This window comes from Dromaius novaehollandiae, chromosome 2 (genome assembly GCF_036370855.1).
Source record: "Dromaius novaehollandiae isolate bDroNov1 chromosome 2, bDroNov1.hap1, whole genome shotgun sequence".
In the NCBI taxonomy this organism is placed as follows: Eukaryota; Metazoa; Chordata; class Aves; order Casuariiformes; family Dromaiidae; genus Dromaius; species Dromaius novaehollandiae.
The window spans coordinates 133,456,301-133,480,372 of record NC_088099.1 but is presented as its reverse complement, the minus strand read 5'-3'; the positions used below and the strand labels follow the sequence as shown (position 1 = coordinate 133,480,372).

At 40.4% G+C, this 24,072-nt stretch overlaps 1 protein-coding gene across 1 annotated transcript in view; it reads right to left on the bottom strand.

Annotated features, from left to right (window-relative positions):
- CA8 (carbonic anhydrase 8) overlaps positions 1-21,873 on the bottom strand; it is a 50,727-nt gene extending 28,854 nt beyond the window's left edge. Inside the window, exons 1-3 of the mRNA XM_026102393.2 lie at positions 21,565-21,873; positions 21,156-21,347; positions 17,144-17,268 (exon numbers count right to left, since the gene is read on the bottom strand). Coding sequence (XP_025958178.1) covers positions 17,144-17,268; positions 21,156-21,347; positions 21,565-21,643 — 396 coding nt within the window. The 5' untranslated portion in view covers positions 21,644-21,873. The remainder of the gene's footprint in view (positions 1-17,143; positions 17,269-21,155; positions 21,348-21,564) is intronic.
- Positions 21,874-24,072: the final 2,199 nt, after the last annotated feature.

The window sequence follows — 24,072 nt, the reverse complement described above, 5'->3', positions numbered from 1 at the left end:
AGCTGCATGCAGGCAGGAGCACACATTTAAAAAAATAAGTTTCCAGTGACTGCAGCTGTAATGGCAAGGTCCTTGGTGCTGCAGAGAACAATGCTGCATGGCACTGCTATTAATTTTGTTGGAAATGTCAAAGCAAGCTTTTCCCTTGGTGATTAGAACAATAGTGTTGAGAGTGACAGCCAGCTTTAAAGAGACCATTACTTTGACTATGTCAACAGGCGGATCTTGGCTATAGCTGCCATGATATTCAGCAGCTTGCTACACTCACTTGGAGGTAAAGTCTGTAGTCTGACATTTGTCTGTACTCTGACAACAGCGTTATTTTCTGAAGATTTGAGAGGAAAATACTTAGCTTTAGTGAGAGGAAAATGAGCAAGCACATCAGACTGCACCGGCAATGACCTTAGTTCATCCAGAAACAGATTGTTGTCCCAAACTGCTGTTACTATACTATACTATACTATACTACAAAGCATTATTAGGACTAGAATGTTCAGCAGCACATACAGCTTGGCAGGAAGGCATGCAGGAAAATACTCTTAGCTGCTGCCCTGAATGGGGGAGCACAGTGCGTAATTCCTTGCAGCTAGAACTGCTTTCCAAAGGACATTCCAACAGGCCAATACCTCTTCCCACATCTCCAAGGGACATGGCAGAGTAAGTACTAGCTACCAAATTCTTGGCATGTCTTTAGGTCTGTCATTTACATGGGCAAAGGAGTTTCTCTGCATCCTCTCAGGGCCTCTTTCATTTTCCCCAGCTCAAGAGAGGTCAAGATGGTCTAATACAAAGACACACAAGACAAAGACAAAAAAAATGGAAGTACTTAAGGCTAATCTAGACAACCCTTGACTAGGTTCAGGTTTAGTAGTCAACATTAGTGAAGATACTGAAAGGGACACTCATTACTTTTTTAGTCCAAAGGTTTCATAACTTCGACGTTCTTCTCAAGGATGCTTTATATTTACACACAAAGCTCCTGGAAAAAGAACCATCATTTCGTACTGGGTTTCTAAAGCCCAAGGTGGAACAGACTTCTGGCCACTGTTTAAATGCCATTGCCTTAGATGTAGTAATATTTACAGCAGGTTAGTAACTTTTACAGAGCACATTGTAAACTTGCTGCCATAAACACTGTGAAGCTGGATAGTATCTAGAGGATCACAAAGGGATTAGGCAAGTTATGGACAACAGGTCCAAAAACAGATACTAAAGGGAACAGACAGAGATGTAGCCTCCTACACTCCTAATCCAATGACTGTAGATGATAGAGGGTACAACAAAAAGTGATCAGACTTACGTGGTCTCCCTAAAAAACATTCCCATTGCCACTGCTAGAGATAGAATACTGGATGGACACCACTGGTGTGACCCTATAGGATATTGCTTCTGTTCTCAGGTCCTAAATCCACACAGTATTTGGAATAGCTCTTCACAGAAGATTCTGTCATCAGGGATTTACAAGCTGAAATTGAATTCTTCTACAGAATATGAAAAATGTAGCTCAGACATGGGTGGTTAAGTAAATAAACAAGGGACGCAGAAAGGGAAATATTAAAAAGGAAGTAGTAAAAGTTTCTTAGGAAAGTGTCTTTTCAAACTGTGGTTTATCCTATGCATTTGTGTGATTCTCTACAGCTCTTGTTTTATTTGTAATATGGCAGCAGATGAAAGTATCAGATAACTCAGTAAAAAAAAAACTGATGGCAAAAAGACAACAAACATTACAAAATTTGAACTCTATGGACTACAGTCCACAAACAATATGGCAAGTAACTCCTGTTAATACTAATGGGAATCAGATATGAACAGAGGGAAAGACTCCAGCACTTCTACAGATTTTCAAACTATCAATATAATACACTGTCAACTCCACACTCATGCATCTGTATCTTACACATAGCAAATTATAGTCAGAGAGAGACAACTATGCTTTTTACTTATCAGGTTAATGCTCAATATTTTGCTAACCTTCAGTTTTACATTGATTTGAGACAGTTGCATAAAGAGTGCATGCTCATAAGGAGTGCCAGTTTCTGATATGAGCACAAGCATGTGTTTTTTTTAAATAATCAGTTGCAATGTATTGGCAGCTTACCATTGTGTGGTTTTCACTCAGAGCGCAAACACGCTGCACATGTCAGTATGGCAGGAAAGGTTCTGTTCAAGTTGTTAGCTCATGTTTTGATACCCAGTAGTTATGGCTTAGAGTGCCAGACAGTAATTTTTTAGAAAATAATCACAAAGCTGTGAGAAACACCTTAGCCCTCAAAAATACATTTTTCTCTTGGCTAAGAAAATAATTTGGAGCATTTTAACATTGCTACTGTAAATCAAAGAACCGTCATGGTGGTGACTTCTTTCAAATGGGATGAACTGAAGTCTTATGAAACGGTAATTGTTAATAAAGTGCTGATAAAGTTGATTTGTTCTGCGAACAGCAGGAGAGATTCTCCTGCACAGGAAAGACTAAGAAATTATGCCAGCTGGCAAAGTGAATCCCACACAGAAGGATTCTTCTGCATAGAAGAAATTCTGAGTATCTTCTCAGTCTTCATCCAGCCAAGCCAAAGACTACTGATCCCAATCCTGATGTACCTTGCTCAGGACAAACAAGCGCTGACAATAACTAGAGGCTGGTCTCAAATCAGGACTGTTTCAAAACTGAGTGAGGACCTGAGATTCTGGCTTTAAAATCAGTAAACATGTGAAAACCCTATCCTTAAGTTTCTCTACCACAGAAATACCTTTTATGTTGAGATAGAAGGAAAAGGCCCTGGGATGGTAGTCTGACACAGAATCAGAGCCACCGTGACGACAGAGTCTGGCAAGAATCAGAGTCACTCTCTACATGAGCTAGTAGGTTTGTTAGTTCTGGAAGCCAGTTTTTCTCAATAAAAAACTGTTTAAAAAGCATGTAAATTTTTCCTTCTGTCTAGGACACCAACTTCTCTGTGAAAATCCAAAGGGTCACAAGTCCACTGAGAACAAAAGTGATTTGTGAAGCTCTGCTGTTGGCCTTATTTTAGTGCTACCTCACACATAAAATCATAGAATCACAGGATAATTTACATTGGAAGGGGCTTCTTTCTGAAGGTCAACCAGTTCATCCCCTCTTCCTCTACTCAAAGCAGTGCCAACTTCAAAGTTAGTTACTAATTCAAAGTTGGATCAGGTTGCTCAGGACCTTGTCCAACTGAGTTTTGTGGATCTCCAAGGATGGAGATCCCACAGCCACTCTGGGTAACCTGTTCCAGCAGTTGACCTCCCTCACACTGAAGAATTTTTTCCCTTGTATCTAATCAGAATGTCTCTCGTTGCAACCTGTGTCCATTGCCTCTTGCCCCTTCATGCTTCTGAGAAGAGTCTGGCTCTATCTATCTTCTCCATATGCAGAAACCAAAGCAGGAATTGCCTACAACTGCCAGAATGATGACTCTTGATTGTAAGAGTTCCTTCTCAGACCCTCTCTGTCATTCACCTATGTTTACTTGGTTCTCACAATGACAGGGAAGTCACTATTAGCTCTGTCCTTTACTGCCACAGGCTAGTGTGCATCTGTTATCCAAGTGGCAGACCAAACATGAGACAAGCACATGCTTTATAGGAAAACACTCTCTGAAATAAATCACAGCTTATCTTTTGTTATGGTATATCTGGTAAACAGAGAAAAAGAAGGATTCTGTGCTCAAATGTTTCTGCATTCTTACAGGAGTCTTACTTCAGTGTTATAAATTTGCTATAAAGCTACACAATTCAGAATGACTTGCTAACATAAAAAGTAGTTCATATAATATTATTGCTTTCTTTATGGGTACTTACTACTAAATTACCGGAACCCTAATTTGTTATTTCGATCTCTATAAAATGCTGTTCAGTTCCACTGGCTAAGCTAGGCAGTGCAGAACTCAATAACAGACCTGCACACCTTCTTAGAGTTAATGCCAAATGTGCCAATAGCAAAACTCCTCCTGACCTCAGTTTAATCAGAACCAGGCCGTGCAAGGGAGTTTTGCCTGATGCAACCTCCAGCAGCTGAGGCAGCAGGAGGCAGCATGCAACACTTACATAACCTGGCCTAGGTCCTACCTTAATCTAATGAGCAACTATAGGCCATTGTGCACCTTTTACAGGGGGTTGTGATATAGGGGATAATTCTCTTCAGTAGGCTTCTTTTTGTGCTCTATACACAATAAAAGACTGTCATTTTTAAATAATTCCTCTTTAGATCTGCATATTAAACGATTAGAACATCTCACAGTGATATTATCTTCACTAGGCTTACTTGAATCCATGCTGGTTTTGCAATCTCCCATTATACTTTTTCCAATCCCTACATTCTTACTCTTTACTAAAGAGCTAATTACTACATAAGCTTCTTTCTTCAATACATGCTACATGACACGTAAATGAGCCTTTTGGTGAGCTTTGTTTCTTAGTCAGAACTAGGTTATACAGATAATTCTTGTTAGTTATGCAACTAGCAATTACAAGCTTCAGAAAAGTCTGCTTAGTCTAGTAACACTGCAGGCCAAGAATGCTTCTAAAGATTTGAGATACATGTTATTACTCCCCTTCCCATACCCCTCATATCTTCCCAATGCTTCTTTCAATTCATATAAGCTGTACCTCAAAAGACTAAAAGTTAAGTAAATATTGCATCACCATATCTTAACAAGTCACATCTAATACATGTAGTCTGGAAATTTTAAGCATATGGCTCTTTGCCATATTTCTGTCACTGCTGAGAAAGACAGCTGGTTTGAATCTCTGCTATGCTTCCACCTAAATGCCATCTTAGGGATCAATCTATCTCCTTAATGAAAATTGAAGGAGCGTTAGGGCTGCTCTGCTGGCCATTTTAGAGTCAAGAACTGTTTTTCTGGCCTGGCTCAGGTTTGTTAGAGATCAGTATCATTCACAGCATGCCATAAAAGCTGAGGAGAGGCAACAGTATTGGCTACCTAATTATGGCCAGCAACAAGTCTCTTCCCTGGTTTGAGGGAGATGAAATGAAGCTGAGGATTTCAGCTAGGAATAATGGAAGGCAACACAGCCTAGTAGTACAATGATGATGTGTAATTTAAATAATCCAGATATCTGCATACACAATGTCACATGAGGACAAAACGTGGAAAAATTGTGTCTTGCTATTATACATGTGCATAAGAATTTATGAGTTGATACTTGACTTGGCACTGAATTGTTTCAGGAAGCAATTGACTAAGCTGCTGGCAGTGACCATAACATACAGTAATTAAGTTCCAAATCCTCACAAGGGGACCCAACCAAGGATATGACCAGGGAACTCAGTTTCAAGAAAGGTGATTAAAAGAAATACAAAGTTAGTTATTAACAGCCTGAAGGAGAGGTTTAGGAAATTAAAGTTAATGAAATTGATACAGAGGCTATTTGAAAACATCTTTGGAGAAGCAGGAGTACAGGTACATACTCCATGCCACAAAAATAAAGCAAAAACCCGTAAAGTAACAAAGCCTGCATGGTTAAACATTACAGTTCAGCCAAGGTAAATATGCTTGCTTTGAAAATGCAAATGCAAATGAAACTAAATGATCAGCTCATGAACTGTAGGCAATAGCAAGAAGAAGAGGAGGAAGATGAACGATACTAAACAATGTACCTGGTTTATGTTTGTAGGATTGATTTTTTCAAGGTTTCTGTGGTAGATAGGCACCAAAATGCCATTGAATTTCAGTAGGAATTAAACCTCCTTGACAATTTCAGACATAGATTATTGTCACATGAAAGACATAGGGGAAACTCTGTGCCCATCTTTGAAAGTAATGCTAAGGTTAGTCCTAAGGAAGATAGGCTGAAAGCAGCAAAATAAACACAGATGACAACACTGTTAGAGTTAAAAACCTCCTGAATAGTATAATGCGGAGGAAGGAAAAGCGCACCTTCTGATGGAACTTCTGCGTGTTACAATTTATATAAAGCCTTAACATCTAGGAAGTCTATTCGGGACGTTAACTGCCAGGCTCAGGTTATGTACGGAACAAGGTGATGTTTCCTAAACAAAGAAGCCTTTAGTCTAAAATCAGAGAAAATAGGTGGAAGCAACAAATCAAGCTGGGAGTAGAGAACAAGGTACCCTGGAGACACTCTTTAGACAACTTTGCAAATCATAGTGTGAGATATTATATGTCTTAGATCAGAAGCTAGTTCAGAATTAGGACAGACAGAATAGGAACAAATGCTCAATTCTATGGAAGATAGCAGAATAGTCCTGAGGATTGAACTGTAATGTGGCAGTAAAGAAAATGATTTCTGATTAGACAATAAAAGGAAGGGTTGCAAAGACACCTTCCAAAATACATGTTCTTGCCAAAAAAACAGCCAAGCAACAACAAAAGTAGTCTAGGTAATTGTGTGGTATAACTTCCGGTGTGCCATTGAAAAGATAAGGAACAGCAGGCCTGCTGAATTGGTTGCAACATCTCCTGGGAAGCTCTAGCTGTCGTTATGGCAAATCCCTTCTGCTTCAGCAGTATCTATCTACATCGGTAAGCCATACTGAAAAAGAATAATAAAAACATTTCAATATCTACCATTAATCAGTGATCTTTGTTTCCTCTGAACGGTTCAATCACGTACAGCAGCTTCACTGCATAAGATACAGAACTACTGGTCCTCTGAAAAATGAAGCTACTCCCAGGAAAAACATCTATGTATGGAGTGATTCAAAAGACTACAGCTACAAACAGTAAGCTGAAAAGAAAAGTAATAGGATCTGTAAAAAATCCAGCTGAGTGCTCTTTACTGTTCTGGCAAAAGCAGCTAATCAGCTAAGGAAAGAAAATCAATATACAACTAATAAAAAGGAAAAAAATAGGTCAAATCTTGTGTCTGTATTCTAAGCAAAGATGGGCTCATCAAAGAGAGGATTCATTTCCACTATATACAAGGTTAGGAAACAGGAAGGCCATGCAAGGAGGCTGCCACAGAACCACACACGCAGTCCTTGCAGCACTAGTGGGGAGGCAAGACACGAGCATGAACTGCCTCCATGGTTAATGTAACCACAGCACCAATGTCTTCACATGTGTTAGTTTTCATGGAGGAGACTGTGATCTCCAGCAAGCCTTGCAAATTCCACCTAGATCTCCTTCATTCAGGCTAGATTCACTCAATCAAGAGAAGACCACAATATCTCCTTCTCATTAGCTCACAGAAGGTGGCTGACATGGGACATCAGATTAATAGCAGTTTCTTAGGAAAAACATTGCCAAAGCATCACCAGAAACAGTCCTGCAAACCTCCTCATGTATAAGCATATAAGCTCCTTGGAAACTTGTATAATGTTAGACAGTGTTATAGGGTAATTATAAACTGTTTTTTATACTTCCCCAATAATTCTGCTTTTGCCTTACATTTGTTAATTAATTTAAACTGTATCTTTCTGTGTGTGAATTTTCACAAGCTGACTTTCTTAAATACAGCAGCATTCCTAATTTAATGTCATACTTATTCAAGCAACACTGTAGACTGTTCAGTAACAGCTGGAAAATAATATTTCCTTCAGGCATTATTTATCAAATAATAACACTACACTTAATGTATCAAGTTATTATAAATTATTAGGTTATACTACAGTGATATTGTCTGTTTCTGCCTTATAGGATTTAGCATTTGTAAAGCTAAACAGTGGGGCAGAGAAAGGTGTTGGGGAAACTGGGGATACTGTAATTTGTAATTTGTACATATTTATTTTTTTTCCTGTTTGAAACTGGCATGCACACAAGATAAAAAGAAAACAGGAATTAATAAAAAATAAAATCTTTTCCCAACTGTAATAAATATTATACAGGCTAAGAAAAGGAATAAAAAAGGAAAAACACCCTTGATCCTAGATTGCTGTCTTTCAGCATCAACGAATTCACTGAAAAATGAAAAGTTACATAGTTCTTATAGTCACCTCCATATGTCAGGCTCTTCGCTGCATTACGTTTCTGTATACCGTATGAAGCAAGGAGCTCCACAGAGCAGGTTCTTGTTCCCCAATATCATGTGCAGCCCCAACAAACATGGAAGCTGAGGTGTCCTGGGTCTGCCCTTACCTGTGCTAACTGGGATAAATATACATTCAAGTCTTGCTTCTTTCTGCCCCTGAACTGTAAGGGCTAGGAAGGAAAAGGCAAGGATTTTAGACCAAGACCTTCCATCCTGCTTTTGCTCTGGATTCTTCCCAATCTGAGTGGGTGTATGTGTGTGTCTGCATGTGCTTTCATATCTCTATAGTCAGAAAGAACAAAGCTTGGAAAGAGGAGTGGACCTTGCTGAATAGTGGACATTACAGGTTATCAATGTCATCAACAAGAAGGAAAATACAAAGAAATGGTTAATTCTCTGAGTATTATTTATATGACTAGCCATTTAATATAAGCAGGCCCAATTCCACAAAGTGTTAGCTGCAATCTGTTGTCCTGGATTTAAAACTAGACTGTTCATATGTGGAAGGATTTAAATCACTGATTTAATTTTCAGCAATAAATTCTCTAATAAAGGCAGAATAAAAATGTTCTCTCAGCTAATTTGCTAAGCTTTATTGAGAACTGATCTGAATTCCACAGTTTTGTGTCTCCTTCAAAGCGAAGGGTCTCTCTAAAAGAATGAGAAGCTGCAGCTGCATATTATCTTCTTAAGTCATAAGGTTGACTGCTCTCCAGTGAGCAGTTGCTCTTCCATACTACATTCTTCTAGGAAACTCAGTCTGTTTTTCTCCCTTAATGCTGGCCAAGTTTCCATCGAATAATGAACTTCATTATCCATCTCCAATAGTTTCTCTTGAATTATACTTTTACTCATTGCATAATGGTATTACAGTTTTCTTCTGGCCTGTAATTCCACAAACAAGTTAAACTCCCAAAATTTTGTTAAACTTGAACAGTTCCCCAATCCAGTTCATCATGTGGCTTAATGTAGGCACAACGGGGAAGCAGGAATGAACAGACTACCTCACTGGCAACAGTGTGGCCTGACTTAAAGTGTCTATGGACTAAGGCATCAGACAGCTTATAGGTAAACTGCTGAACTGTGATTTACAACCTAAATTACGTATTTTGGTACTGCAGTGTCTGAAAATCTTACTAGAATTCAACCACCCAGGAATCACGACTCAGTTCTCTGTCAATTCTGAAAAAGACTTCATGTGTGACCATGCCAAATACTTTGACCTCTCTGAACATCTAGCAAGACAGCAAATACGTGTGGTAGTCTTCAAAGCTTCTCAGCTCTTTTATCATCTACAAGTTTTATCCTTTACCTGTTAAAAGCCATGTGTGTACTGTTAGCACTAATAACATGAACCTCTGGTTTTAAATTAGCACCACAAAGTTATTATTGCCCTCACTCACATGCTAGGCCCTACCTTGGAACTGGTCCTGAAACAACTGTACAGCATGGACAGGGAGGAAATGAAGAATCTCCTTTACCAGCTTCTTCCACTAGTAACAGTTCTTTAGATAGGGAAACACTTAGGCCTAGTGGTTAGGGCAATGCACAAAGACATGACTGATTAGGAAACTGAGGCAAGATGCAAACAGAGTCCTAACAGTGATCATGGTGGAAATTAGAATATGAAACGAAACAGATCACAGGCAGGCAGCGAAGCCAAACTGTGGGGAAGAGACTTAAGCAGCCATTTTGCTATGTTCAAACTTGGGCGTAAATCCTATTCAGAAATTTCATCTTCTGTGTGACCATACAAGGTCTTCTCCCATGGCAAAGTGAAAGCATAAGTAGCTACCTTTTTAAATTTGGGATTGGGGCTTACAATAAGGGATATCATGATAGCAGTCTCAATATTCGTGAGTGCAAGCACTGACACTTCTGTGAGACAGCTTAAAGTAAGGAGAAGGCAAAGCCATGTTTCAGCTCAAGGAATGGAAAAGATGTGCATCTTTCAAAAAAGTATCAGAGGCTATATTGTTTCCACTACAGGCAAAATAGCCTTTAACTATTTTGTCTTCAGGGTTACTTGGTTCCCTTAATCAGGATGCAGTGCCACTAGACTTGTTACTACAGGCTGTGACTGAATGTTACATCTCAGCCTGGCATGACTGCAAGAAAATTTGGTGCAAAGACTGGCCTTCAACTTTTGGTACAAGTGAACCAAGAAGCTGAGGTAAGATGGAACAGGGAGCACAGAAAAGGGCTCTTCTCTTGATTCATTTCTCATTTCCTTCTCACTCTCATTTCCTTCTACCAACCTCCTCTCCATCGGTGACATCTCTCCTTAGAAGAGCTTTTCCTATTATGAGCAGTCATTTGTAGTTTGGACTGCTTATTCTTTAAAAGAATGCTGGAGTTCTCTATACTGGTAGAAGCTATAAATCACAGACTATTGCAATTGCCAGCTCAAAACAGTCCTAGGTGCATGAGACATGAAGCTTATTTTGCACATGACCGGCTGGAAATAAGACAGTGCTTAAAAGAGAGACAAAGGGATAAAGAAGTTTCAGGATAGACTGTTAATGTCACTTTTCTTCAACATGGCTTGTATGTCTTCCACAGTCCAATAGGTAAGTTGCAGATTTTGCTCAGAAGGAAAATCACATGTGCCACATCTGAAGATATATACAGTTCTTCCACAGAGCTTAACTGAGCATTTCTCAGGGACTAGCCAAGCTAAAAGCATGTTTGTGCTAGCACATCAGCCCACTCTTGCAGCTGGTTTCTTCATACAAAGAAGTATGAATAACTTCCTACACTCTGAAGTATATAGGAATAGTCGCTTATAAATTCAAACTATATGTGACTGAGCAAAACAAGGGCCAGTCCAAGCTCATATTGACAAATTACCTAGAAACAAAGTATACTTCAGAGACTTAGTGTGCCTATCCAGGTCAAATTAACCCTCAACCACAATAAAAACGTAATATTGAAAAACCTTAACAACTAGTAATCTCAAGAGTCATGTGTTGCTCGTGTGCTTTTACAAGGATGGTAATTTTGTTTTTATCTTGTTGTTGGTTCTCCTTTAGCATACGGGGAGAGAATGGAGACCTCCCAGCTTTGTATCACTGCAAAAACGAACAAACAAATTTCCCATCAATTAGGATCCTGCAGAATACATGGTATATGGAAAACCACAGAAAAGTACTTAGAACACTTGCACATATGGGGCTAGGATCAGACATAATGCAATTCAGTGACAGCCATGGAATTGGTGCAGGATCAATTTTGCCCACGGAGTGTTGTGGAATGCCAAGTATTATTATTATGCTAGTAGAAGCGTAATGTGTAGAAGATTCTGTTTCTTTATAAATAAAGATTTGGAAAATAAAACTGAAAACATCTGCTTATATAATGGCCTGATTCTCCTGTGTCTTTCCACAATCATGCACTCAAAAATTAGATAATGTCCAACAAGCATATCTACTTTAAACTATTATTGGTGTTACTCATGACCTATAAGGGATATACCTAACACGTGAACATAATCAGTTTTTTTATAAGAAGAACCATTTTAATTATGGCTCACAGTATTCATCTGCAACAATTCCAAAATGTAAATAAACATCCAAGCCTAATTAATTAATTTTCCACCAGAAAACTTGGAAAATTTCTAAGCAGAATTCCAGATCTCAGCACTAAGCTACGTAAACCATTCTGAATTTTGTTCATTTTGCCTCCTGTTAAATTCATAACTGCTCAAACATGACTTATTTCATTCATAGGTCTTGTGCTGCCAAAGGAAGGAGAATGAATTATTTTTTTTCACAAACAGGGAATCAATACAATCAATTAAGGCAACAGGATTTACTCCTTGGTTTAAAACCTTATCTTATAGGATTTATGATTCAGATCACAGTGCCATTAAAGCTGCTAGCAAAAATCCTGCAGATTTCAGGACTAGGCTCACATACTAGAAACTATGGTCATTATGGGTTAAATCCTTCTTGTCATTCTCACCTAACTGATCCCACTGAATTCATTAAAATTTCTACATAAAGCAAGAGAGAAAGGCTTGCATATACCTTATCTCCAAGACCTTCTATTACAATTACAAACATACTGGGTTGGGGGTTTTGTTAACCAAAAAAATTTGCTAACGAGCCAATAAATAACTGAATAAACAGACATCAAGAAGATCAAATAACTTCCTCAGTTCCAGGTAAGGTATCAGTGTAAACAGAGAGCATTTCATTTGAGAGGAGCATGATTTGATCTTTCTTATTTATAATTGTCTAAAAATAAACTTCCACATTGAAAGCATGCCACTTTCTCTCATGAAATGCCAGAAAGGGGATGCACAGTGTGCACATATCTGATTTCAGATCTGGACACTCAGAAATCCCCAGGTCAAAGACTGCAAAGATTTCAGAGCAGAGAAGCGTAATGTTAACATTCTAACCTTAAGACCCAGAACTCTAACTCTGTCTGATGACATCCCTAGGCAAGCATCATTTCACGTGAACGAAGTAAAACTTAATGGTTTAAACTGGACTGAGGGTGTCTGAATTTTTTTTTTTTACGTTATCTTTAAACACATTACAGCAAGTATTCCACTAACTCTGAAAGAGACTACAGAATGAATTAGTTTGCTTTTCATTATACAACATAAAGGAAAATCTTTTTTTCTGTACAGAACTGATTCTGGTCCTTCAGGCAACTGGGTTTTACTCTGTTGTACTCAAAAACTGTAGGACAGACAATAACACAGTTTTTAATCTTCCTGCACATCTTGGAAACATTCTTAATATGATTTTCTGCTGATTATCTTCTACTGAGAGCTTTCACGTTGTTCAGAGCTAATACAATCCTACATTTTAAAGAGGACGGATTATAGAAAACTATGGTCCTGGTCATACAACAAGCAGTGAAAAGAACTTTTTTATTTTCCCAGATACAGTTTTATTTCAGAGCAGCAGCCTGAAAACAACTGTTCCCTTAAGGTCAAATGTGCCTTTAGTCACACCGCTTTTTGAGTAACTAAGAAGAAGAGACACTTTTAAGGCATAATTTACTCTCCGTTTCCCTTCACTTAAAGAAGCAGTAGAAACATAGTAAAACTTACCACAAAACAGCACTGATGTCATCATATGGTTTGCTTTCTCCTGCTGTCTGTCCTGTCTTTTATAGACCCTAAGCTGTTTGGGCCTGGCACTACAATATACTATGTTTATACAGAGTCCAGGTACAACAGGGCTCCATTTTTAGCTGCCCTTAGGTGCTACATTAACCTTGTTAGGAATAAACGTGTTGATAGCTGAGATGAGCAGTAATTTTGCTACTCCTCTCCCTCTCTATTTGCATCCTATACAGCAAAGATGAGTGAGAAAGTCTGAGCTTCCTCAGTTCATTTGTTTTTCCTCCTCCAACCCATACTCTTGGCATGAGGTAGAGGAATAAAGGTGTGGAATAGTCCTCTTTTTTTACATCTGAATCAGGTTGAGGTAACTCACGCATGGCTAGAAGTGTGGGGTTTACTGCTCTGTGTAAATGCATACTGTAAAGTGCAGTCTAACCTTTGGTACCTTGTTCCATTTGCTGGCAAGAAATCTTTCATTGTTAAGACCATTATTAAAAATTTAACACAAGCGGTGGCCAAAGGGCAAAATAACACTATTTATGCAAAGTAAAAGTACTTGCTGAGAATGATTCCTGGAGAAGGTTACACAAATGTCTCCTTCCAATTTCTGGCCAAAAGGTAAGAAAGCCTTTTGTGTTTTTTTTATTTTCATGGAACAAAGAGAAGAGTATTGTATCAGTATGTACAGTATGCTGCTTTTCCTTTGTTTAAAAAGGCATGCTATGATATTTACCTTTGACAACTATTTTTTGTTTTCTCCTGCTTTCCTGACTGCTTGTAAGCACAGATGTTTCAGTGAAAATGAGAACACTTAAGTATTATTTGCAACATTCTGATTTCTTCAGTCAAGAAAGGTGGAAAACAAGTCTTTGCTTAACTTCAGATAGTAACAAAAATAACAACTCAGCCTCTGGGTCACATGAACAATGCTTTTCTCCAACGTAAATTAGTTCGAGAAGCTGTTCCAGAGGTTACACAAGCTGAGAAGTCAAACCTATTTTACCATGAATCTATGTATCCTAACCATGTGCAAAGGCCCCAGCTGTCTAGTAAGAAATAACAGACTGTTGCACTAAGAGACACAGGATATTGCTTAATTAATACAGGATATTGTTAAATTCCTATCAAAACAGTTATGGCATCAAAGGTGAAGAGCCTACGGAAGTAAGTGAAGAAGTAGTTCTCTTCCAAACTTTGAAAAATAGCACTCTTTTTTAAAGTCAGTCTTCACAAAGATCATTGCACTGATAGTCTGAAGCTGTTCTGCAAATATCCGGTCCAACGAAATAAAACAAAGTCTTTAAAACCTTCAGTCTTAAAACCAAACTGCTGCTTCAGTCAACAACTACACATATCTAGATAGTTATCTCAAATAGATCTGTTCAAATCCAAAGTTGCTAAATTGGCTTCTGTAGAACTGCTCAGGATTTATAATAGTGTAACAGAGTACATAATCCGGGCCTAGTCCATTGTGTTCTTAACACACTTAGTTGAACCGGGCATTTCTAGTTTTATATTGCTACTTTTCCACTTGGCTTGTCTTCTCCACAAAGGGTCAAGAATTTAAAATCTTTATCATTTGCTTTGTAAATTCATTTCTAGCTTCCTAAGAAAAAAAATATTACTAGATTTGCTCCACTAGCAGATCTGCCTGCTTATTTTGCATTTAGTATAACATGAGAGTATAAATTCCCCCAAAGTGGCTTGCATATAGCCAAAACAGACATCTATCACTGTTTGTGTTAAGTAACTATTACCTACCAGCCCAGCGAAAATCAAGCCCAATATGTGTTCCGAATATGTTGGTTTCAAACCGGAGTGCAAACAAATGCTAACACTAAAAGTCAAGAAAACAGTTTTCCTGTTCCCCTGATCAAAGTGACTCTTCTCAGCAAAAACAGTTAGGTGGGGCAATCCCTGGAATGGAAAATCTTCCATTCTGGAGTCTTAGATGTACTGCTCCATAAACATTTATAGCGGTCACAAGCACTTATTTACTATTGCTCAAGGAAAATATTTGATTTGAACAATTTGAGCTGGATTTGATATAGCAGCTCTTTATGCATATAGCAGAATGTAGTGAGACTCATCTGCCAAACAGAAGATAATGAATCTGTCCAGCCAGTACACCTGTGTGCAACTGACTCCGGATACAGCAGTGACAACTGTGCTGCAATTTTCTACCAGAAGAAGTAATTTGCATGAGGATCTACTTGCCAAATTATATATTCATGCTATATTTAAAGTGTATTTTAAGTCAATTGTTCTTGCTACAGACTTCTTGCACCATTATTTCTTAGGATCAGAGTTTAGCTGAGAATTGTTTAGATGCAAGAGGCAGGATAACAGTGGCTTGCTTATCTTGAGATGATATTGTTCAACTGTGCCAGCATTCTGTTTGTGCAGCTGCCATGCTGCTTTTGAAGTAAGTGAAGAATGAAATCCCCTTAGGACTGATTAAGGCAGTTGACTTGCATCTCTGGGTCAAGTATATTTCTCCCTGGACTGAAACAGAGCAGAGAATTCTGGGGTTTCTGCAGAGTTCACTACTCTGTTCCCACTTACCACCAAGACTGCTTGCAAAGTGATCCTTAATGAATAACAAGACAGCAGACCCAGCTAGATACCCAAGCACACTGCTTGACATAGTTCCTATCAATATTTCTTCATCACCTCATGCTGGATCAGTACTGAGGAACAGCACTGAGCAGGGCTGTTTCATAATGAACAAATTACTTGCTGTCTCAGGGTAACACTGCAGTAGCCTGAAGGTCCTACTGCCTGTCTAACCCATACCCAGGTAAACCCGAGGCAGAGGTTACTCCTTTGCTTTCACTTTGGTTGGTGAGTCTTCCCCATTCAAGTCTATCTATCTCCCGTATTGACAGGACCTGTCTGAAATCAGCCTGCAAAGCCAGTATGAGTGGCTTTATATCGGCTTTGTTTTGATAGACCAATGCAAAATAGTCAACAACAGAGATCAAGATCTCACTCACCACTCTTAAAGCTGGCACCGGAACAACCCTATGACCTAGATCAATGGTGTAAGTCCGCATGTTTTTAAGCTTAATTCAGCAGTATGTGCTCCAATACTTTTCATATTCTCTTCCATAAAGCAGTCTAATCCAGCAATCTGGCACTCATGAATAATACTACAATAACAAATTCCAGATAAAAAGGAAATAGAGTTCCAGGCTCACAAGGGATTATCATAAATACACAAGGCAAAAATAATTCAAAGAACTCAGAAGAAAATCTTGACAGTTTCTTTAAAACTGATACAGTGCACAGCAAATGAAATAAAAGATGCATAAGTGAAGTCACCAAACATCAGGATTGGTATCTGTTAAAGCTGGTGTTGCAGGCCAAGGACTGAGGGATACCTCAAACCACTCCTTGGTAAGTGTAAGCAATGAAGCAATGGATAGTGAAGAAAAATGAAAAACAGCTGCTGCAGAGCAGGAGAAATGGGTCCCAGTATTTCAGTTGCTTAGGAGCCCAAGCTGACACCCTGCGAACAGCTGAAAGTTTTCAGATTGCATTATCACTTTGCTTGTGTCTCAAAAATTGCAATTTATTCATTCATCTTTCATTCATCAAGAAAGAACATAGCTAAGAATCTCACGAAATCTTCAGTTTTCAGATATGTAAAACTATTTCATGAACAAGTTACCATATGCTTACTCCAAATTTACCTAAATTGTTATTATTCACCATGGAAATATTTCTAGTGGCTATTTATCCCCATCTATAGCTATTAGTCAAGGTGACAGGAAGAGTTGAAACAGCAGATCTTGTTAGAACACTGACATTATTAAAACAGAAGTTAATAATTCTGCAAGTTAACCTTATGACCAATTAATCACACAATGTGACGAGTGCTGGAGGCATTCTATTCCAGATGCATATCCTAATTTACCTGCACTAAAGCACACCTCAGCAAGACAGCTTCTTGGTTGAAATATAAAGCAATAAAATGCTGAGCTAAAAGAATTTAGTTTTGAAATATCAGGAATTCAGGCTATGATTTAAAATCTTGTGCATTTAACAGGTCTTATGCAATATGCAATGTGGCATCACTCTTACCTCCATAGGAAAGGCTTTAAAATTAACCGTGTGTTCAGAACCACGCTGGTTTTCTCTCCCCCAGTGAAACCGAACATCATGTAGTTCAAATTCATGTCCTCGAGGTAATGGCCCACCTATTAAAACTGGAAAAGAAGACAGATAGTGACAAACTTATCTTTCCAAGCAGACAAGCCACTGAATATGTTTTTCAAATAAAGTGAGGAGATTGTTGCAAGGTTCTTTACTATGAGCTGTATAAGAGAGGAGAAGAGTAAAGCTGACAGACTTGATAGCTTTACTTTTTGAGTACTGTCCAGCTATGGAATCCAAATTCATGTAGTTATACACAACTGTGAAAATACTGTTATGCTGTATTCTTAGCTTTATGACACAGAACAGCTGGTCACAACACAAAATAAAAGCATTATAAAGGTGCAAAGGTGAAGCTTTATCAGTCAGAGGAGGGAGTAAGTTCAAAACTCTTATCAAGACAGTAGCTCCATGTTCTAAACAGATGGTAAAGAAGTTCTGAGTTAAACTGATAACTGCCATCAACTTGTCCAAACGGTTAATCTCTACCACGGGTATCTGCTATGAGTCATGGAAACTGATAAAAACTTTTGGTTGCCAATATTTTGCTCGGTAAAGATGCTCAGTCATATACCACCTGTCAGGCTTTTGAGATACAGAGTGCCTTCATATGCAAATATAATCAAACCTATCATGTAGTAGCAACAACATACCTTACCTGCAATCAGCTTCTAGGCTGCCATGCTGTTTTTTACTGCTGTTTCTTTAAACACTGAGAATGTCCTAAGAGCATCTGTCCGCCATTGCAAGACAAAGAAACCAATCTATATAACAACTCTTTTGCATTAATATAGCTTTTCACCATAAGAATAAGTAGTAAAAACAACAATTTTTCTTATATGAGTCCCAGTGTACTTATGAATTAACCAATGGAAACATTTTGTCCAGGAATTTGTGAATCTGCTTCAGACCAAATAATATTCTGCAAGCTATAGACAACTTCTTGCTGAAATCACTGAGTACTGGGCTTCTGTCCATGGCTAGATTTTACTTAAGGGCATTCATAGTCTTCCTTGGAATCCATTGAATTCTAGTTTCCATTTCATAGACTTTGAATAAACCTTTTACAATCTCTGATAGTCGATAAGGATTATTTAATTGCATAATGTGCAGCTTTAAGGAATGACAGTTCCATAATATAAAGTCATTTGGACATACACATTATATATCTATAGTTGGGAGCACAAGTCATACTACTAAAACGTAATTCAGAAATTGAATCATATTGCAACTGTACAAATACAAAAACAAGAGTAGAGAGCTACAAAAAAACAGTAAGAAAACTGTCAATTAGGGTTTTCACAATCAATTACATCGGAGAAAAAAGTGAATTATTCAGACTAATCCTCCCTTAACGATATGCCATAACTAACAACCATTAGGGTTTCTAAAATGAATCATCCTAAATGTAGTTACAGATTCAAATCTGCATCATAAACTTGCGCTGTCTTTGCTCATTCTACCTATACCTATACTCTAAAGTGCAAATTTGCAAATCTGGTGAACATGAGGGAAAACAACCACTTAAAATATTCGGGGAAACCTGGAAGAATAAAGGGAAACATGGTATTTTATTAATGCTATTTTTTAGGAAAACAGAGCATTTTCTCTGATTTAAATTATTGGTTCCAGTGTATGTGTAGAGTGTAGTTCAAATGTTCTCTCTATGATGTAGCTCTGGAGCTGCAGGAGCTTCCAAGAGTTTATTTCTGAAGCTCAATTCACAACACTGATCCCATGATAAAAGTATTTCAATGTATGAAGCATGTTTATCTTTGTTTTGCCTTTCATCAAATTTTGATCCTTGTCAATGCATGAAATGTTTAACTTTTCTTTGCCTTTCAGCAATTTTTGATCCTCATTAGAAAATAATTCTGAAACCATCATCCACTGTGCAATCCACCATTGGCTTAAGAGAAGTCTCTGTATCCTCTGAAACATTTTTCAATATACAGTTCCATTACACATTTGGTCATGCTTCTTCCAGCTAATGCATAACATATGTACGATCATCAAACTGGAAGCAGCCTGTAGAAATGTTTACAACAAGCAGGATTTGGGAATTCCAGATGGACTGTGTTCCCTGAATTAAAGGACAAAATCAATCATCACTAATGACAAACTAATTTTTAGTATGTATCCTAATCATTTTACTTTTTTCTACCAGGAGGTTTTACTTTGGCTGTTAAAATTACAGTAGAAGGGAACTTCTCACACATTAATTGGACAGAGTTTCAAAGGCACTTAGTGCTCAACAGTTCCCATTAAAATAATCTGGCTAAACGGACTTGTCATCAGAGATCCCCTGTGAGGAAGAGAAGCTGCTTGAGTTTCCGCAATTCCTGAAAATTGGCCAGTATACCAGGTCAAATGCAGCTTAACTCTTTGTTCCTCTAGCAAGGGATAACAAATTTGGTCCCCACCTCCCAGAAAAGGAAAAATTATCCCCAGTCCACAAATGGAGAATGCGAAATTATGTGATATGAAATCCAAGAAAAAGGTGAAACTAAACTGAGAGTTCCTAAATCCTAGTGCCATACCTCAATCATAAACTTTTATTCTATTTCACATTGCTTCTTATATTTCAACACACACCAGTCTGGCATCATACTGTATTCAAGTTTAAAAAGAAGTACTTTCCTTCCTCTAAACCTCCAATGCTTTTGCACACGCATCTAAGTGTGTTGGTCTATTCTTATTTCGGTATTATTGCTATTAAGCTACAAACATCCCTTGGAAAAGGTAGGGTTGAATGATCAGCATTTTGGCATGCAAGTGATGATATCTGCGGTCACTCTTAATTCCTCTGCAAGAAAATTTAAGAACCTTTCAGATGTTGCAGAGAAAACTTTGTTCCCTGGGAACAGAGCTCTGCTTCTGAGGAAGGCCATAAAACTGACCGGAAGTATGAAATTACTACTCCATTGGAAATCCGCAAAATTCGGCAGAAAGAAATGTTCCATTTTGCAATAAAATACAGAGCCTAGCGTGGGAAGGAAACTATAAAGGAAAACATCATTATTAAAATAAGTGAAACCTTTCTGTTTTAAAAAATTCTGTGTAAAACTCAATTGACTCCCTCACTCCCAAGATTACTGGTATCTCAGAAGGAAACAAAAAGTTGGAATGGTTTTGGCAATCTTTAGCTGTTTAATTGCCCCATAAAGGCTGTTACTAGCTAACATAGGTTAGAATAACTTGGACATCCTTCCAGACACATGGGAAGAAGTACCACAGTGTTTAGAAAACGCAAAGAATTTTTTCTTGACAATCCTCTCCTTCATACAGAATAGGTTATCTAGATTAAAGGTTTGAGTCAAGAGATCCTGCAATTTCATTTAAATTGGAACTGTTTCTTTTACTGGCTTCTAGTTCTCCTTTGATGAATGCTACCGAAAAACTCTTTAAGAAGTGAGGACCATTTTGCAACCTGTTCTGTATCACCACTGTAAGTGCCTATAACTAGAGCAGCCATCCTAAACAAATTCTTGAAGTCTGTAGTTACTAATCAGACCTCACTCAATCGAATGGAGAACTTCTATGTTCTTTGGAGCAAGGACAAAATTTGCCAGCTATAGAAAGTGGCATCGCACTATCTCAGTGATAAGCTGCACTGCTGCTGAATGCGGACAGCTGTTAATGCCAGTGAATTAGATGACAGCACCACAAGATAAAACTCTGAACCTGCTCTGAAGCAACCGGTCGGGCCATGAGTTCGGAGCTGAAACTTGCAGCCCCTGCAGCAAAGCCCTTGCTGCTTTTCCGGCCGAAGCGTGCAGCAGCAGCACTCCTGCGGGCTGCGTTAACCCCGAAGCAGCCTCGCAGCGGGCTGCGGGCGCCGTGACGGCCCTCACGCACACGCGGCAAGTGCTCGAGACAGTACGAGCGTCGGCGTTGATGCGCACCTCCCCGGGAGCGCGCGCGCAGTGCCTCGGCGTACCTGACTTCGACTTGAGGACGATCTGAATCGAGTGCCCATCGTTGATCACCTCGCAGTCGCGACACACCACGTAGTTGGGCGACAGGCGCACCTCCAGCAGCGAGGGGTCGTACTTGGCTTCTCTCGAGTTCAGGTTGATCGGCGACTGGTACTCGCCGTTGGCGTCCGGGAAGATCAGCCCCCACTCGACCCCTAACGCCAGAGGAAGTGCCGTGAGGCGGACGGCGGCCCCTGCCGACCCCCGCCGCCGCGGGGGGGGCCGCACTGCCCTGCTCCTCCCGGCGACTTCGGCGCGGCCGCCGGGGCGACGCTTCTCCTCCGCTCCGCGCCTGCGGTCCCGCCCCGCTCCGGCGGCGGGGAAAGTTTCCGCGGGGCGGGGGCCGCCGCCCGCTGCCCGCCGCCTCCTCACCTTCCTCGTAGCCCCACTCCGGCGCGTCCTCCCGCCGCGCGCAGGGCTCCGCGCCCTCGAGGAGGCTCCTGTCAGCCATGGGCGGGCAGGCGCGGCGCGTCGGCCGCGGCCCTGCGGGCTCCCTGGCCGTGCGCGGGCGGCCGCTGCCGTCGGGCCGGGGTGTGGGTGTGGGTGGGTGTGTGCGCGCGCGAGGGGGCGAGGCCGACTTGCGGCGCTGCCTCCGCCCTCCCGCCGGCGCGGTGGGTGCCGAGCGGAGCAGCGCGGCCGCCGGGTGGCCGCCGCGTGGCGAGGCGAGGGGGCGGCGGCGGCGGCGGCGGCGGCGCGTGCGCGCGTAATGGCCGTTGGCGGCTCGCGGTGGCGGGGGGGGGGGCCGCGCCGGGTCCCGGGGCTGCCCCAGGGGGGCTGCTGCTGCTCCGCCGCTGGCGCCTGTTTCCAGCCCTCGCAGCTCAACCCCTTCGCGCCCCGAGGAGGGGCTGGGGCCCCCCGACCCCCACGGGTTGGGACCCTGGTCCTCGCGGTGACCCCTAGGGCTAGAGGGGGATTGGCTCGGTCACGGGAGGAAGGGCAGAAGGGGCTCCGCAGTGGGGCTGTGCCCTGGGCAGTGACCCAAGGGGAAGGGGGGCCCGGCGCCGACAGCCCGCCATCCCCCAGAGCAGCCCCAACAGGCAGCGGAGGCAGCCGGAGCTGCTGCTGGGCTGAGTGGAGGCACCGGTTACTCCTCATCCTTGGCCACGACGAGGTAGCGGCAAGACCTGCCGGCCTTCCAGTATCCCAAGAGGGTAAAATATATCCTGGTCCTGTGCTGTTCCTCCACAGGCTTTGATGTGGGTATGGGGCTTGGTGTGCCCCAGCGCTCCCCAAGGAGCAGCAGTGGGGCCTGCGCAGGGCCGAAATGAGGGTGGAAGTGAACGTCCGTGTCCAACTGAGATGGAAGGGGAGGCAGGAGTAAGCTGGAAATTCATGAATGAAGCAGGAGGGTACTGATTCATGAGCCATACACAAGGTGGAAAGAAAATAGGACAAAAGAAGTAGAAAATATTGAGGGATTTTGCTTTGGGGTTGTTTTTGCTTTTTTAAGATTAGGCCAGAAACACAAATTTCTTTCTGCAGGATCGTTAGTTACCATCTTCACCACTGATGATCGAAAGGAGTATATTCTACCCAAACAAGCTACAACTGTGGTACAGTTCATTGTAGCAAAAGAGCAGCTTAGCTTATGAGCAAGGATGATGCTCCAAGCTGACCTTTTTCCTCATAGTTAATCCTTTACATCAGTACAACTTGAACACTCAGATTTTCTGACATGTATTTTTGGCACATAAGAACATCATATTGTACATACATAACTGTCTCCCATACCAAACTGACTTTATCATTTAGTAATTTTATCCCCAGACCATTTCTTAAACACACACTAGTTGTTTCTATTAGTGCCAGTCCCTTTGAATCATTGCTCAGGCACATGGGAAAAAAAGCATTCCACCTAAATCATGTTTGATTCTGGTCTGTAAATCTCGCTGTAAATTCATTTTCACCTCCAAGCATAAACCCACTTTTTGAAAAAAAAAAGCAGTCTTAGGAGGCTGGGTTCATTCCATTGCTCCTTGAAGCACAGTACTTCATTCATGCCCTCTGTTAAGTCCTTTCCTGCAGTAGCTTTCCTGTGGGACATCTGTGCTAGATTTTCACACTTATGAACAGCAACATAATCAGACCTGTGATTTCCTGTTTTATAATAAATACTTAACACTAATTTTCATGGCTTCCATTCACAACTGTAATTAAGAACTAAGCTACTTATATTCTACTCATGTTTGTTGCCCTTCCTTTTAACCTTTCCATTCTTTCCATATTTTTCTGCAAAATCAGGCACAGCAGGTAAAGCCTTACTGAATAGCTGGCATTTCTTTATTCCCTTACGTCTGCTCATTTGTTTCTGTGAAAATATCCTATTTTTTCCCATAGTTGCTGTCAGGCATAGCTTGGTCTGCCCAGGAAATTAGATTTTGCTGAAGATTCTGGGATTCATGATCTGACCATTTATTGATACCAGGGAAAAAAGGTTGATGCACAGATCCAGGGTTTGACAGTTCCTCTTAGAACTCAGAGGACAGTCCAGTTCAGAGGGGTCTGAGTCTCCTTGATTCCAGTAATCCAAAATTCACTTTTGCAAAATGAGAAACTGCATTTTGAAATATTTTCAGTGTAATACTTAATCCTGGTGAGACTGCAAACAACTATTCTTGTGTTATCCAGATAGAGTTATTATTATGTGTTATACAGTTACTGATTGTTTTTTTCCTATCATTGGTACCATGCTGTACTAGGAATATCATAAAAACACAATATACCTTCCCTGAGCACCTTAAATTGCAGACACTGGGAGAAACAAGTCTGAACCAATCTTCTGCATCCAAACACTTTGTAAAATTTGCATCCATAAATTGTCATTAATGAGTAGGGGTTTTTTTATTTTTTTTTTAAGATGTTAAATTTCAACAGCTGTAC